Genomic DNA, 14,429 nt, shown 5'->3' on the forward strand with positions numbered 1-14,429 from the left:
AAACCATTCTATAATATGTAAAGCTTTATTTATACTATTACTTATAGGAGTAATACAATTGATGGTTTACTTGAAAAATGTGATATTAGAGTATGTCGATACAATAAAGCATAAATTTATATTAGGATAATACAGTATTCACTTGCACAATAATCATCTTTAGGTAAAAGGGAGAGATCTTAATTTCGTTTACTTAACTCGTGCATCATACGATCAAAGACGATAAATTATTTATAAATGAACAGTATTACTGCAAGGTAGTACTGTTAAAGAATAAGTAACGCATCCACTTAATAGAGATTAGACTGATCATACTACACACATATGTATGTATACATGTATATAATACAGTCAGAGAGAATGTAAATGTAACGAAAAAGATATAAAATTTCTCATTTTCAGTTGTTGCAGATCACCCAGTAGCTTTGATGTTTCGTGTCCTGTGCATAAACATTCGAATGAGCTAATTAACTTTTGACGTATTCAAGTCGATAGACCAACTAAAACTCACTGTCAAAAGAAATCTCTCCTTAAGAAAAAATACAATATATCCCCACAGTTGTTGCATTTTCTTCCAGATATTAAAAGCAAAAGCGCTATTGGAGTAACTACTGCATTCCTAATCGAAAAATAATATACATTTACATTTAATACATCGATTACATGTTACAGTCCATTTTTACTAGCCTTAAACGAAGGGTTATTCAAACCCAACGTTAATAACGACCGCGGAAACCACCTCCTCTTCCACCCCAGTTTCCGACATCTCTTCCTCGCGAATTATAGGTTCCGTAACCTCTATTCGCACCACCGCGAAAACCGGCGAAATTGTTATTTCTTGGGAAAGCTCCACCGCCACCGCCACCGCCACCGGCGCCGCCATTGCCATAGCCACCTTCATTGCTGAAATTACCACCACCTCCATTGCCAAAGCGAGGTGTTCCACGAAAACTACCTCTTCCCCGCATCATTTTTGGAGGGGTTACGTCTGAACAGAAACCAGTCGAGTGCCCCCTTGGCGGCCTCCGCGATTGAAAACCACCACCCGTAATCTGATCCAGTTCATAACGGCACGTATTCATTCCGCATAATGTCTTGATTAAACCGAGTACCTGTAAAATATCATGAAATATTCATTGATTTGCGACAGTTTGAAATTGTAAACTTAGTTTCAGGAATATCATAATTGAACAATACTTTTTCTTCACTAGCAGTTAATTCTAAAATAGTCTCCGGTTCTTTCGCTGCTTTCACAACGAGACTTTCCAATGCAGGCCGCAAAGCGACTATCGCAGCTGCATGATTTGGATTCATATCTAAATTAATCCAATTATCCAGTTTTACTACGCCGTCGACGTATTCAACTTTCCGGGAACCAAATAGTAGCAAATGAATCGGAGATACCATAGTTAGCTGTTTACAAGAGACTGCTCTTGTACGAATCTACGGAGAGAAATTGAACGAACGTTAACGTCCGAGTATAATTTATAAATCAATCTAAATGAATATCTTATTTTACCTTCTCTCCAAATACAAAGAATGGAAACGGAAAGTTTTGCTCGAAATTACTGCAATTTACTGACGTTTTATGGATCAAAGCTGCTTTAGATTCGGTAGTAAGAACCTTCCTTTTTTCTTTGTGATAGCAAACGTTTGGATAAAGACCCATGCATAATAAAGCTGTTACAGTGTCGAGGCGCACGTCGGCCCCGGCTTGATAATTTAACGGTGTCGGGCATAGAGTTTCCTCTGGGAAACCAGCACTTTGTAAAAGTGCTTGTAACTGATTCTGCAAAGGAAACACGTTACAGACAGATTATTTTCCAAGAAGTTTACAAGTACACGATAAGTTTGAAAACCTACCTTAGCTTCCCACGTGACCCTCAATGTAGGCAAACTCAAATTTTTTGAATCACAGAATGCTTGCTCCGCATATTCTCCTCCACCCCTAGCTTCTTCCCAAGCTTGGAATGCATGTAACATCGCCACATGGTCGCTATATCTTGCACCAGCGAACCATTTCTGTTGGGTAGTTAATCGTTTGGTGTCAGGACCCATGTTATACACTTCTGGAAACGTTGTACTATTTGCTGCCATTGTAGACAAAGCGTCACCCACACGGAAAATACATCCGAGAATCATCATTTTTCCTAAACGTGGTTCTATAGGTAAACGGGCCAATATTTTACCAAGTGGTGTCAGCTCATCGTTTTCGTCCAAACATTTCATTTCTAAAACAAAGATCACAGCAGTTATTTTACAGTTTGAAATCCGCATCTTTTAAAATATGAAACATACCACGTAATATCACCTCTGCTTCTATTACAGCATCTATCGGTGGTGGTTCAATCGCTTTCGACAAGAACTTTCCGATACTACCTAATCGTAACAATTTAATACTTAATGCTAACTCGTGTAAAGGTGTCCTAAACATTTCTGGGGTCATATGTTCGTCCATTTTATTGAAACGTGCTCTAGAACATAGATGGAAACAAAATCCAGGTCTCACGCGACCTGCTCGACCCTTCCGCTGTTCCAAATTTGTTTTACTGGCCCAAACTGTAGCGTAATTCGTCATATTATTATGAGAAGTGAATAGCTTCATTTTAGCTTTGCAGGAATCTATTACATAGACTACATCGTTAATAGTAATCGATGTTTCAGCAATATTTGTGGCTAGAATAATTTTTGTAATCCCTTGTGATACTGGATCAAATACTTTGCGTTGGTCTTCTCTGGGTAATTGAGAGTGCAATGGTATAATTACGTAACCCGATCCTCCGTAAATAGGATGTTGTTGCAGATGTTTCATTAATGCAAATATTAAATTCCAACCAGGTAAGAAGATCAACACAGCGCCAGGAATACCTTTGTCTTTGACGTACTTTAACAGAGCCTCTATAAGCTCAAAACTTATTTCCTTCTCGCTAAGTTGTGCCATAGCATTTTTCGTTTGTATAGAATAATCGTTACCGACTACTTTATTCAAATTCTCGTCTGGTTCCCCATCCGTTGGTAAATCGTCCGAATCTCGATTTTTGCGTTTTTTTGTGTCCATAGGCGGTACAAAATTCGTTAATTGTACACAATCTTCTAAGAAATATTGTTGAACAGGATAGGCTCTGCCCGGTATTTCTATCACTGGACAATTATTGAAATAATTACTGAACAAAGTTGTGTCGATTGTAGCAGACATTAGAATAATTCGCAAATCTGGGTACATGTGAATCATGTCGCGAAGAACGACCATGATGAAGTCTGAATTAACATCCCGTTCGTGAATTTCGTCGACTATAACGTGCGATACGCCTCTCAATCCGCCTTCTAGTTTCCTCAAAAGTACACCAACGGTGCAGAACATTATACTACCGTAAGGTCTTGGTAAGCAAGATTCAAATCGTACGGAATATCCAATAGATTGTCCTAAAGTTTCGCATCTTTCTATAGCAACTCGATCGGCTACAGACACAGCAGATATCCTTCGAGGCTGTGTAATTGCAACACTACAAAATGCACCTTGGCCTGATGCAATATAATCGTCCAAAATAAACTGACACACTTGCGTTGTTTTACCACAACCTGTGTTACCACGAATAATGATTATCGGATTCTCGTGAATAGCGTTCATTATTTCGTTTTTCATCGTGAAAACAGGTAACGAAGATCTGTCCTTGATGCTCTTTTGTAAATTGTCGTCTTGCTGGAGTCTTTCACGTTGTGCGTGTTGCAAATCGTCCGATAGCTGTTCTAATGTCATTGTAGCTAACGGCCCTTCATCTATATTACAGCCAGTCCAAGGATTCCAATTTTGCTGCGGTGGAGACCAGCTCACTACTCCAGCAGGTTGGGGCACAGAAGAAATGAAATCATCCAACACTTGATTAGTCACTAAAGATACAGCTGGCATAGGTTGACTATTTTCTTCTTGCTTCACGGCTTCTTGCTTCGCGGCTTCTTGCTGTAGAATAAATTCATACAAATATTAACATTTAATATTAAACATTAATCTTTTGTGAACTACAATACATAGAAAAATACCTTATATAATTCCACCGAAACAGGTTTTACGTTTAAGCTTGACAAAACATCGTGAATTTGCCTTTCCACTTCTGGTGAAATTTTCACTGGATACGGTTTTATTTGTTCTGCATCTTTATTTTTCTTTAGAGTACCACTAAATGCTTCGATGACACCAAGATGGTACAATTGACGTACAAGAGATAGAGCACAACTTTTGGAAGCTGTTTGCTTATTCGAACCAGTTTCGCGTCCAGTAACATCTAAAGTTTTGTATATTAATATTTGTTGCGATAAATAAATCCTAATAAATATTTAAATGTAACAACATACTTCTCCCGAGTTGTTTGACATAAAACGTCATTTCAGCCATAAAACTCCTAAGAAACAAATGCATAATTTTATTATTAATATTTCATATATAAATATATATATATATGGTTGATTATAGTATACTGTTTAAATAACGATGATAACATAAATTCAAACTTACCACTTGAAAATATCCAAGACCACATTGGAGCACATTGTAATAAGTTTGTATGATCGATCGCACCAAAACCGTTACTGAATTATTTCAATAAAAGTTTTGGTTAAACATTATCTTTATCTGTGCACAAGAGAAAGCAATTTTTTTCTCTTGTACCAGCATCGAAGACAATTAAATAGTGTACTCCAGAATGGTCTTGATCAATTTCAAATGGTAGAAAAATCACTCATGCGATTGCTTCATTTTTCGTTGGAAAAGTCTTAATATGATCAGACTTGGAACGTCATGTTTCTAGTAGTGATAAATCCGATCCAGTGCAAAAATAAACAGCTACATTGAAACAACCCATACCTCGTATGATCTGGGCCAAGCGCGGTATATTTGTAATCAACGTTCATTTTGTTAGATTGCATAAATTGATGAAGTTTTGATTTAGCATTTTCTATAGTCCAATTCCCATGTATTCCAGAATTTACATCAACATCTTCTGCATCTTCAACCTTTTTCTGATCTGCTATTCTATCCATATAAGTATAATTGCCTTGACCATGTTCGTTATAAGCTCTGTACGCTTGACCTATATCATTGGGTCCCATCCCATCTTGAAATACAGATTTCGATGGTCCGTAAGGCTCTGGATTAATGGGTCCAGTATCTCGTGGTTGTGTAGTGCCTGCATCCTTTGGAACATCATTGCCATTCACATGTCCTGTACGAACTAAATAATTAACGTAATCTCTGGCTGCATTGCCCTGAGCATCTTTTTTGTTAGTCGAGTTCCCTGCACCCACATAATCAAATCCAGATACGCGTAATTCACACAGAAATCGTTGTCGGTGTTTTGGTCCTGAGTAAGTAGAAAAATTAATTAAACACACACACACATATGTAGATCTAATTACGTAAACGTAAATCTCACACGAAGAACTCAAAATACCTGTTGGTCTCACGTCAAATTGTGGCTCCTTGCTATTTTTTGCGCACCATTGGTGAAAAAAAGATTTTATGTCACCCATTTTCAGATTTCGATACTAAAATTAAAATACTACAAATATTGTGATTTGATCAGCAAAATCCGTACATATAACCTAAATCCACGCCAACTCAACTCAATCTACATATGTACTGCAATCTATACTTGAATCTACTGATACAAACAACAGTACTTCTTGTATATGGCGTCCACCGGAACCGGAAGTACCGACGAATCTTATATGTAGCACCACAGACGAAGTATAAGAGTAGACCAATCATCCAATGTATTTTTTGTCTCACGTCCGCGGAGCTCTAGAGCCAGGTTGCGTTACACGGATTGGTCGAATGCTGATGGATCTGATCCAGGCTAAACGTGGGTGTTGGATTTGATTGATCCTGGGAACCTGGAACTATCACCAACTATCACTGATCTCAAAAAATAAACATCGCTAGGTCAGTAAAAAGGTCGATTCTTTTCATTTTTCTCGCGATCATCGATTCTCCCAAAACATCGAGGTGTAAAGAATCGATTCAAAAGACCGATCTTTTTGACCAAAGAATCGATTTTCTGAAGAATCGAATCGGAATCGAACCTCCTACATCGAAACACATGCCTACATATAAATACATACATATATGTATTTGTGTGTGTACAACATGTTGATTTATTTTATATGAATGATTGATTATTTAATATAAGATGTACTACTTTTATCGCTACATGAGAAACTAATTTTCATAACATACTTTATAGATTTAATACTTTGCTTTTTTATTAACGAAATCGCTATACAATTATACAGTTGATTCGTATCTTGCTTAGGAATATGATATGCGACAATAGTTGAAAAAATATTGATTATTTCAATGCAACTATACAATGTGCGTGTAGTAAATAACGTACTAGATATCTATTATAATTATTTTTAACAATGTGTACTTTATCAGTATCTAAAATAGTAATAAACCCAAGATTAACATTTTAGGTTAACCTGTCTGTATGTAAATACTACATAAATACGTATGATGTGTGAAAACGTATAGTATATATGTACAGTGCAACGCAAAGAATTAAGGAAGAGTTAAAATAAGATTATGCTAAAGATGAATGGTGTCAACGAAAATTCGCAGGATAATATACCAGAAATTGTAAGAAATGCTGTATTAGTTCATAGCTCCGACCTTCCAATAGGAACCCCTACAGTAAAAGGTTTTCACTTGTTTATATGTAATATGAAAATAACATATAATTTAAGCATCCATCTAAAAACCAAGAGTTACAAATAATTGCTTCTTTTAGGCTATGATTGGAATAAAGGAATTGACTATCATGCTTTACTTCAATCTTATAAAACTTCTGGATTTCAAGCAAGAAATTTTGGATTAGCAGTGGATGAAATTCAGCGAATGATAAATGCTAGAAATATTCCTCTTAAAGATGAAGAAATTGATAATTTAGAGGATGATGAATTTATAAGGAGAAAGTCTTCGTGTACTGTATTTTTAGGGTACACGTCTAATATGGCTTCTTGTGGAATTCGAGATACTATAAGGTTTCTTGTACAACATAAAATGGTCAGTATAGATATTGAAAATGATTGTTTACAATTTAAAATGATATGTATCTTGTAGGTTGACTGCATCGTTACTACAGCAGGTGGCGTAGAAGAAGATTTAATAAAATGTTTGGCACCTACGTACATCGGAGATTTTAACTTGGATGGGAAACATCTTAGAGAACGTGGTATTAATAGAATAGGGAATTTATTAGTTCCTAATGATAATTATTGTTTGTTCGAGGACTGGGTTATGCCTAAACTAGACGCAATGCTAACTGAACAAAAAGAGAAAGTACATATTTAAAAGTAAGAAGGCAGGTATTTATTTTGTCGATATTGATTAATTGAAAATTTTAATTGTAGGGTACCCTTTGGACACCATCCAAAGTGATAGCCAGATTGGGTGAAGAAATTAACAATGAAGCTTCAATTTATTATTGGGCTACAAAAAATAAAATTCCTGTTTTTAGTCCAGCTCTAACAGATGGAAGCCTTGGCGATATGATGTATTTTCATTCTTTCAGAAATCCAGGTTTAGTGATAGACATAGTATCAGGTATTATACGAAATTTTACTTTTTTTTTTTCTTTTACACTCTAGCCAAGAAATAAGATATTACATCTTTACAATTCTATGTAAGATCTAAGACGACTAAACACAATGGCTATGAAGGCAGTCAAGAGCGGAATGATTGTAATAGGCGGCGGTGTTATAAAACATCATATTTGTAACGCAAATTTAATGGTAATACGGAAATCAAAATAAAAATTTATCGTCAATCGGTCGAAAATAAATTTTATTTTAGAGAAATGGTGCTGACTACGCTGTATTCATAAATACGTCGTCAGAGTTTGATGGAAGCGATAGTGGTGCTCGTCCGGACGAAGCCGTTTCATGGGGAAAAATTCGAGTTGACGCGAAGCCAGTAAAAGTGAGTGCATACTTTGATTGAAATGAAATATTTCAAGTACAGTAAACATCTAATCACTACTATTAATCCTCTAGATTTGTGGAGAAGCAACGCTGGTCTTTCCATTACTTGTAGGCGAAACATTCGCTCGGCATTATCATTCCACAAAAGAAAAGACTGTGTCAGATGTTTAACAAAATAGAAAATAGAAACGTGTAACTGATAACGAAAGAACTATTTCTTCACTTACATTTCCTTGCAATCTCTGCCAGTACCGGATTAGTCACGTGACATTGTGACCGGGCCCTATCGGCCCGGCGTGGGAGAATAGCGTCGTAGAAGGGGAAGGGTAGAGTGGGAGCGGTGGGGTCGTGGGGACTCTGGTTCACCAGACCAGAACCAGAGCATCTGGTTCTGGTTCGAACAGTTCGAAGCATTCGAAGTTCCGAAGTCGAAGTTGAAATATATTAGCTGCACATTAACCTCTATACAACACGTTCTTCAGGGTGGAAATTTTTCTGTTTCGAGAATCTGTCGTCACAGCGATGGAGCGCCGTCAACTACAACTATTACTGCAAGCGAAGCAAAAGATTGTAACTTTTCTAATTTAAGATTGCTTGTTTATGAAACGATCACCATCGCATTCGTCTCTTTTCTCTGACTAAAGTAACATTCAACACGATATAATTACGATTCTAATTACTCAATTAGGTAATGAATAAGGCATTAAAGTTTCGGGCGTGAAAGCGGACGGCAAATGGAAAAGAAAGAGAGGCAGAGAGTCGAAGCGTCGAACTTCGGTCCCTCTTTCTTTTTTCAATCGCTATCCTTCTCTACGTTCCTCACACTACAAAGAATGTAGTAGGCTAGGGGACCCAATTACTGTGCCTATATCAATTATACTTATTTTTCAAGCATAATGAATATTAAAAAAAGAAAAAGAGAAAAAAAAGAGCTGTATAACATATATATATATATATTAACTAATTTTAACGAACCACATTTAATATCTTTCTTTTTAATATTCATTATGCTTGAAAAATAAGTACAAGTAATTGGGTTCCCTACCCTACCTTTTCTAGAACCGTGGCGCAGCGGACCGGAAGATTCGACAGTTACCGAGAGAATACTGTATCGATAGTATTTCATTAGTCGCGTGGTGTTCGAACGGTTGCGGTTCTAGCGGCGATTTGACAGCGCAGCGCCTGCGCCATGGCAATTTTGTTGTGCGGCAGGTGTCGGCGGCGCAGGTTTCCAGGCGCCTCACGATGGTTGTTAACGGTGGGGGTAAGGTCGGCTGTCAGTTGTTTTCCGTAAGTCCGCGCTCGTGGACGGGCGCACGAAATCAACCCCCAACCCCTTTGTCAAGCTCCCCATACTTTATGGTTTCTGTCCCCGTGGAATTGGTCGTCGAGAGGGCCGGCGGGCCAGACAAATCAACCAACCTCCACTCGCCGTTACTCCCGTTCTCATTCTCGTTGCTCAAATAATTCTTCGTTACCTTTAACGTTCGAACCGATCCGTCATCGTCGGTATGAATGATGATGGACGTGGAGGAAACCAATACCGCCTCCACCGCGAGTTCCTCACCAAGACCCTCCAGTCCTGCAGCGGACTCAACTTTCATCAGGTAAGGATTAGAAATCTCACGATGACGGTTACAGGGCGCTGAATTTGAATCCGGAAGACGAAACGTCGGGATAATCCCAGTAAGAATCGTTCAACAGTTGTTACCCGCAAGTGTTCGCGGGAGTGAGTTTTCTCTTCTCTATCGAATGCTGTTCTCTTGCACGGCCGTTTCTAAAATACTTTGAGATGTTTGCAATATTTGCTTCGAGAGAGAGAGAGAGAGAGAGGGGGGGGGGAGACATAGGGGAAGCGTATATCTTTTAAAAACCGGGACAATTACGGAGAGTGGGACATAAGATACTCATACCAATCGGGGAGAAAAATCACCGTGAGTCTTCGCGAGACTTGAATTTATTCGCAATTATTTTTCATTCAAGGTTTAGTTACTTTGTTATCTTCTGTAGAGGGTGTTTCCGAAATCATGGTAGAAGCGGCCGGGTGGTGATTCTATGTGCAGAAACAGGTCGAAAAAGGGAATAACAGTTTCTTGTTTTCGTGAAAATCGAGCTGGAAAATTCTATTCGAAACAAAATAATGCATAATCACTTCAAGTAACGAACTATTTCACAAAATAACATGAAAAATTAACTTTCATTAGCCGTTTAAATCCAGCAGATTATTTTCAAATAATTTTTTTATTTCAATTAAGCAATAAATAAATGAAATAATAAATAATTTCACCCGAAGAATATAGATATGCTAATTTTTGCAGCTTCACGATTAAAGTTCAGCTGCGTTCTCTGCGTTTGAAATTGTTTTTCAGTACACCAGGTAAATTGAGTTTTCGAGGATATGAATTATTTGATCGAACGAAAGGTGTAAAATTGTTTGAATTTCATTTGAAATCATTTTCGAAAAACGATTCGGCTGATCAAATAAACTAACATATCACTGTTTCAAATGATACGTAGCCACATAAGATAATATATTATTTTAACAAATGATTGGCCCAAGCCTGCTATTAAATAGCAAATTTGGCTAATGTGACTGTTCATGAGCTACCGGTTCGACTTCCGGCAAATACTAGGGCACGCGAACCCAACGGCTCGCTCGAAACTGAATTCTCTCGAAAATAAAGCGTCAAACGAAGAAACGACGTTATTCCTTCTTTTCGACTTGTTTTTGCAAGTACAACAGATTCGCTTACCGCTTGTACCACGATTTCGCATACACTATGTATAGCGACGAGGATTAGAAACGGTTCAAGTCTTCGACCATACATGCTTATAGACACATCTCGGTTCAGATAATTGCCTCGAAGCCAAGATTAAATCATCTACGAGATGACGGTTGTAGGCAAAGTGCAATATGTAGTCTGTCGAGAAGTCGCAGTACAGTGAAGCTAAAGCGTTAGAGTAGGAAGGAGGGGAGTTGTCGCCGTTTCTAAATATTTATGGAATTTATTTATTTATTGCAACTCTAATATACATTTCATTTTATTACTTGTCCATTTTTATTTTCCTCGCATTATTTTGAATGAATGTGCAATCAAATTCGTGTACCGCAGGGAAATGATTATTTTCATTTTGTTCTAGTATATTTATTGTAGTTTCCACCGTTCCGATGATATACTACTGGTGAGCAATAACACAGTGCCCCCTAAGAATAGACATTCTAAGAAGGTTTGTTCGTACGGTGCTCGTGTTTCCAACACTGAATGCAATTGTACGGATGTCATTTAATAATGCAAACTTTAAGAGCATCGCGTCTCGCCCCAGCGTTCCAACCTTGCTTTTTATTCAGCCGGGTTAAAAATACAAGTGGTGAAACGTAATGCTACCAAGGCCTGCTGATTGATTTTCTTTCGAAACAAATTATTATTTCCGATTAAAAAGCATGCTAATTCCCTTGGCATTGTTGCAGATCAAACGTTCGCGCAAATTCGTATTCCCGTGGAATCGTCATCCGCTTTCCGTCGATACACGGTTTTATTACGATATTAATTGGTTTCTCTGTTTTCGCGAATTCTGTCTTTACTTTCATTGAAAATAACAGTTGCAACAAGTGCGTTTACGACGTCGCCGATTTCTTTTCCTTTCCGCGCGTATATTTTTGCCACAGATGTCTCGCGGAAGATTCTTTGTCCTCGCACATTCTCTTAAAAAGTGTAGCAATCGCTCGTTACGGTTCTCTATTATTATGCTTTATTAGCATAGACTACGATAACCGTTTCCTTAGCGGAGGATGCAGCGAAACGGCATCGCAAGATTTATCTAGATTTTGCGCCAGATTCCTTGTTAGACTCGAGAGAAAAAAAAGACGCTGGTTCAGAACTGGATCGGAGAATTTTATACAGGGTGTCTCACGGTAAACGGTACGTGACAGGGCACAGACGTAGAGGGAGTTTTTGTAGAATTTCGCTGTGAGACAAGAACAATTTTTATCTTTATCTTTTCAAGGTTACTGCAAGGTCACGTCCTGTTTCTCAAACGGAATGCCATATTTTTTTTCGATATTATGAAAGTACAGAGAAAGAAAAAAAAGACAAGTTCATCATACGTCTTTGAAATGACCTTGTGGTAATTCAAGGTTGCACGAATAAACATAATACGGTACACATAAATTCTAACATTTACGATTAATCCGTTCCTATAATTTCTAAAAGAACAGTTTCCAAAAGCGAATGCAGCCAAATTTGAACAATTAAATTGAACAATGAATTTCATTCCTTCCATAACCTTTTCTGCAGATGAGATTATTTATTATTTTATTTGAACAATGTAATTGAAATGAAAAATTATTTGGAAATAATCTATTCGACTTAAACGGGAAATGAAAATAAATCTTTTATGTTATGTTTAGAATAGAAATACCAAAGAATTTCAGATAATTCGTTATTTGAAACGATTATTTGCTATCTTGTTTGAAATGAAACATGCTCAATCCTGTTGCGAGGTGATGCGACTGATGGACCGATTGTTTCGGTCATCGTCGCGGTAGAAAGTTTGCCGCTCGATAATACGTACTTCGGTTTCCGAAATAGGATATCTATTCATAGAGGGAGCGGAGTTCCCTTCCAGATGCCGAAGGTGTCGATCCGTGTCCCATCCTCTCGGATCTATCGGTTATTGATGGACCTTCGATCGCCTTTGAAGGAACCTCAAACACCCCAGGAGAATATTTGCGCGAAGAATTTTCCGATCCGACGACTCCCGGCCGTCTTATACAATTATCAGGTTGTTGCATATGAAATGTCCGATTTATCGATAAGCAAAATGAATATTTTGGTCGTTCACGCTTTTCATGTTCATTTTCATTTTCATTTTCATTTTCAAGATCGTCATCTCCATTTTGTAGCGTCTTTTACTCTCTACGAATATGTAGTACGTCGATTAGTCGCCACGTGTTGATCTGGATGGGACCCGGATCTGGGTTTTCAGAGGAAAACTGCCCGCGACTGAAAACTGTGTTACGTCTCGATGGCATATCCTATATCGTGAACTTGACCGTTGTCGCGACGACAAAAATCAGATTTATGAAATATTTTTGGAATTTTTAATACGATTCGGTATCGAGTTGTTTAATTACGTGCAAAATAAGGTTTGCCGCAACCGTATCGGTTCGTCTTTCGTAATAACAGAACCAGGACCGAACGAATAAATCAGCGAAACAAAAAATGTTTGTCCATGCTATTTTCATTAGAAATGAATAAAGAATCAGGTAACCAGTGCACAGCACTCGGAAGTTACATACTCTTACAGTTTTAATGTCAGCACGTGTTCAGAGTGTAGAGGCGCTGACGAATTAGTAGAAAAAGAGGGAGGGTGGTTGGAAAACACGGTTTGGCTACTACGAGCTCTCGACCTTAACCCGCATTCTAAAGAGCTCTACGAACACACGCTAGAATCAGAAGATCGTATACGTTCGGGGTGCCTCCAGTGTGATCAAAATCACGTACACCGAGCTACAGTAATATTTGGATACTTTTGAAAAAAGGATAACTCTTTTTAAAACCGAACCATACGACCTGGATTTTCTTCGGAAGTTGGATCAATTAGTTTACCACAGAAAAAGAAATGTTAGTCGTTTTAAAAGTTGTCCGAATATTAACTGCGACGTCGTTAGAAAAAATTATTTTTCGGTGTACCAGTTAAAATCATGGTCAGCGCTGGCACTTGAAAAACTTGTTTCAACGTATCGATCCATATTGTTCCGTTGTGCGCAAAGAGTGATAACAGTTTCGACACTGTGCGAACAATGCTAAAAACGAACATTCCCTTTACACGTATAATCGCAAAAGTGAACGAACATAATAGATAGGCGTATCCCAGGGGGTATTCTTAGGCATAATCTAGACAGGCGATCACTAATATTTTTGTTCCTTGTTCAAGCATTCTTTGTTGCGACGGAGGATTTTCACTATTTTCCCAAGTTCTTTGAGCACCGGGCAGTCTTGTATTATATGTTTCATGGATAAGTTGGTACAGTTAAAATACTTATTAAACATATGTTACACACGTACATTAATTAAATATACAATTCAGTGTAGTCGAAGTCGTTGTATTAGGATGAAAAAGTCAACGTTAAAGTGCAAAACTATTTCAACGGTCGTATCGTTGTAAAAGCCTTATTTCAAGGCCTAACATAGCAATGAAATTCATTACGAATAAGATCAAACGACGTATGAATTTTTTCCGCCTAGAATGCCCATTCGTTCCACCGTGCGTCGCGTTATGTCCTGAGAGCGAATGATTAGACCCGAACCAATTAATCTTCGATTTTTTTTTCCGTCCCTCAGCCCCTCCCTCACCCGGTCCATTCCCCATTTCGGCCGGTTTCAGCCAAACGCGCTTTCTCGGTGCAAATTGAACTGTAAACTGGGTCAACCCTGATTGCTTGGATCGAGCCA

General features: G+C 37.9%; 3 protein-coding genes across 7 annotated transcripts in view; 2 read left to right on the plus strand and 1 right to left on the minus strand.

Annotated features, from left to right (window-relative positions):
• Positions 1 to 399: 399 nt before the first annotated feature.
• Mle (dosage compensation regulator mle) lies at positions 400 to 5,647 on the minus strand. 4 transcript variants are annotated; one of them, XM_076788737.1, is made up of 10 exons: positions 5,445 to 5,647; positions 4,859 to 5,354; positions 4,351 to 4,397; positions 4,039 to 4,280; positions 2,299 to 3,958; positions 1,864 to 2,231; positions 1,520 to 1,789; positions 1,198 to 1,443; positions 688 to 1,112; positions 400 to 619 (listed from the first exon to the last, which is right to left on the minus strand). In XM_076788737.1, the coding sequence occupies exons 1-9, from the start codon at positions 5,521 to 5,523 to the stop codon at positions 717 to 719; spliced, it is 3,804 nt and encodes a 1,267-aa protein (XP_076644852.1). In that variant the 5' UTR covers positions 5,524 to 5,647; the 3' UTR covers positions 400 to 619; positions 688 to 716. The 4 variants fall into 4 exon arrangements, with proteins under 4 accessions (XP_076644852.1, XP_076644853.1, XP_076644851.1 ...); XM_076788738.1 differs by having other exon boundaries at positions 400 to 1,112; positions 2,299 to 3,943; XM_076788736.1 differs by having other exon boundaries at positions 402 to 1,112; positions 5,445 to 5,645.
• Positions 5,648 to 5,833: 186 nt separating this feature from the next.
• Positions 5,834 to 8,199, plus strand: Dhps (Deoxyhypusine synthase). Of its 2 annotated transcripts, none has more exons than XM_076788939.1 (8): positions 5,834 to 5,935; positions 6,469 to 6,692; positions 6,783 to 7,057; positions 7,115 to 7,333; positions 7,405 to 7,597; positions 7,682 to 7,785; positions 7,847 to 7,972; positions 8,047 to 8,199. In XM_076788939.1, exons 2-8 carry the CDS (start codon positions 6,578 to 6,580, stop codon positions 8,143 to 8,145), a joined length of 1,131 nt encoding a protein of 376 aa, XP_076645054.1. In that variant the 5' UTR covers positions 5,834 to 5,935; positions 6,469 to 6,577; the 3' UTR covers positions 8,146 to 8,199. The 2 variants fall into 2 exon arrangements, with proteins under 2 accessions (XP_076645054.1, XP_076645053.1); XM_076788938.1 differs by lacking the exon at positions 5,834 to 5,935 and adding an exon at positions 6,131 to 6,364.
• A 1,070-nt stretch (positions 8,200 to 9,269) lies between these two features.
• Eip78c (Ecdysone-induced protein 78C) overlaps positions 9,270 to 14,429 on the plus strand; it is a 110,120-nt gene continuing 104,960 nt past the window's right edge. Inside the window, exon 1 of the mRNA XM_076788794.1 lies at positions 9,270 to 9,581. Within this exon, the coding sequence (XP_076644909.1) occupies positions 9,490 to 9,581 (92 nt within the window). The 5' untranslated portion in view covers positions 9,270 to 9,489. The remainder of the gene's footprint in view (positions 9,582 to 14,429) is intronic.

Source organism: Halictus rubicundus, chromosome 5 (assembly GCF_050948215.1).
Source record: "Halictus rubicundus isolate RS-2024b chromosome 5, iyHalRubi1_principal, whole genome shotgun sequence".
NCBI lineage: Eukaryota > Metazoa > Arthropoda > Insecta > Hymenoptera > Halictidae > Halictus > Halictus rubicundus.

Excerpts from the sequence above, each read along its gene's own strand:
- Mle (XM_076788737.1), bottom strand. The coding sequence starts at position 5,523 with ATGGGTGACATAAAATCTTTTTTTCACCAATGGTGCGCAAAAAATAGC. Across the intron at positions 4,398-4,858 it reads CTTGGCCCAGATCATACGAG|GAGTTTTATGGCTGAAATGA; the intron begins GTATGGGTTGTT and ends TTTGTTTCTTAG. Across the intron at positions 4,281-4,350 it reads TGTCAAACAACTCGGGAGAA|ATGTTACTGGACGCGAAACT; the intron begins GTATGTTGTTAC and ends ACAAAACTTTAG.
- Dhps (XM_076788939.1), top strand. The coding sequence starts at position 6,578 with ATGCTAAAGATGAATGGTGTCAACGAAAATTCGCAGGATAATATACCA. Across the intron at positions 6,693-6,782 it reads AGGAACCCCTACAGTAAAAG|GCTATGATTGGAATAAAGGA; the intron begins GTTTTCACTTGT and ends TGCTTCTTTTAG. Across the intron at positions 7,786-7,846 it reads TTTGTAACGCAAATTTAATG|AGAAATGGTGCTGACTACGC; the intron begins GTAATACGGAAA and ends ATTTTATTTTAG.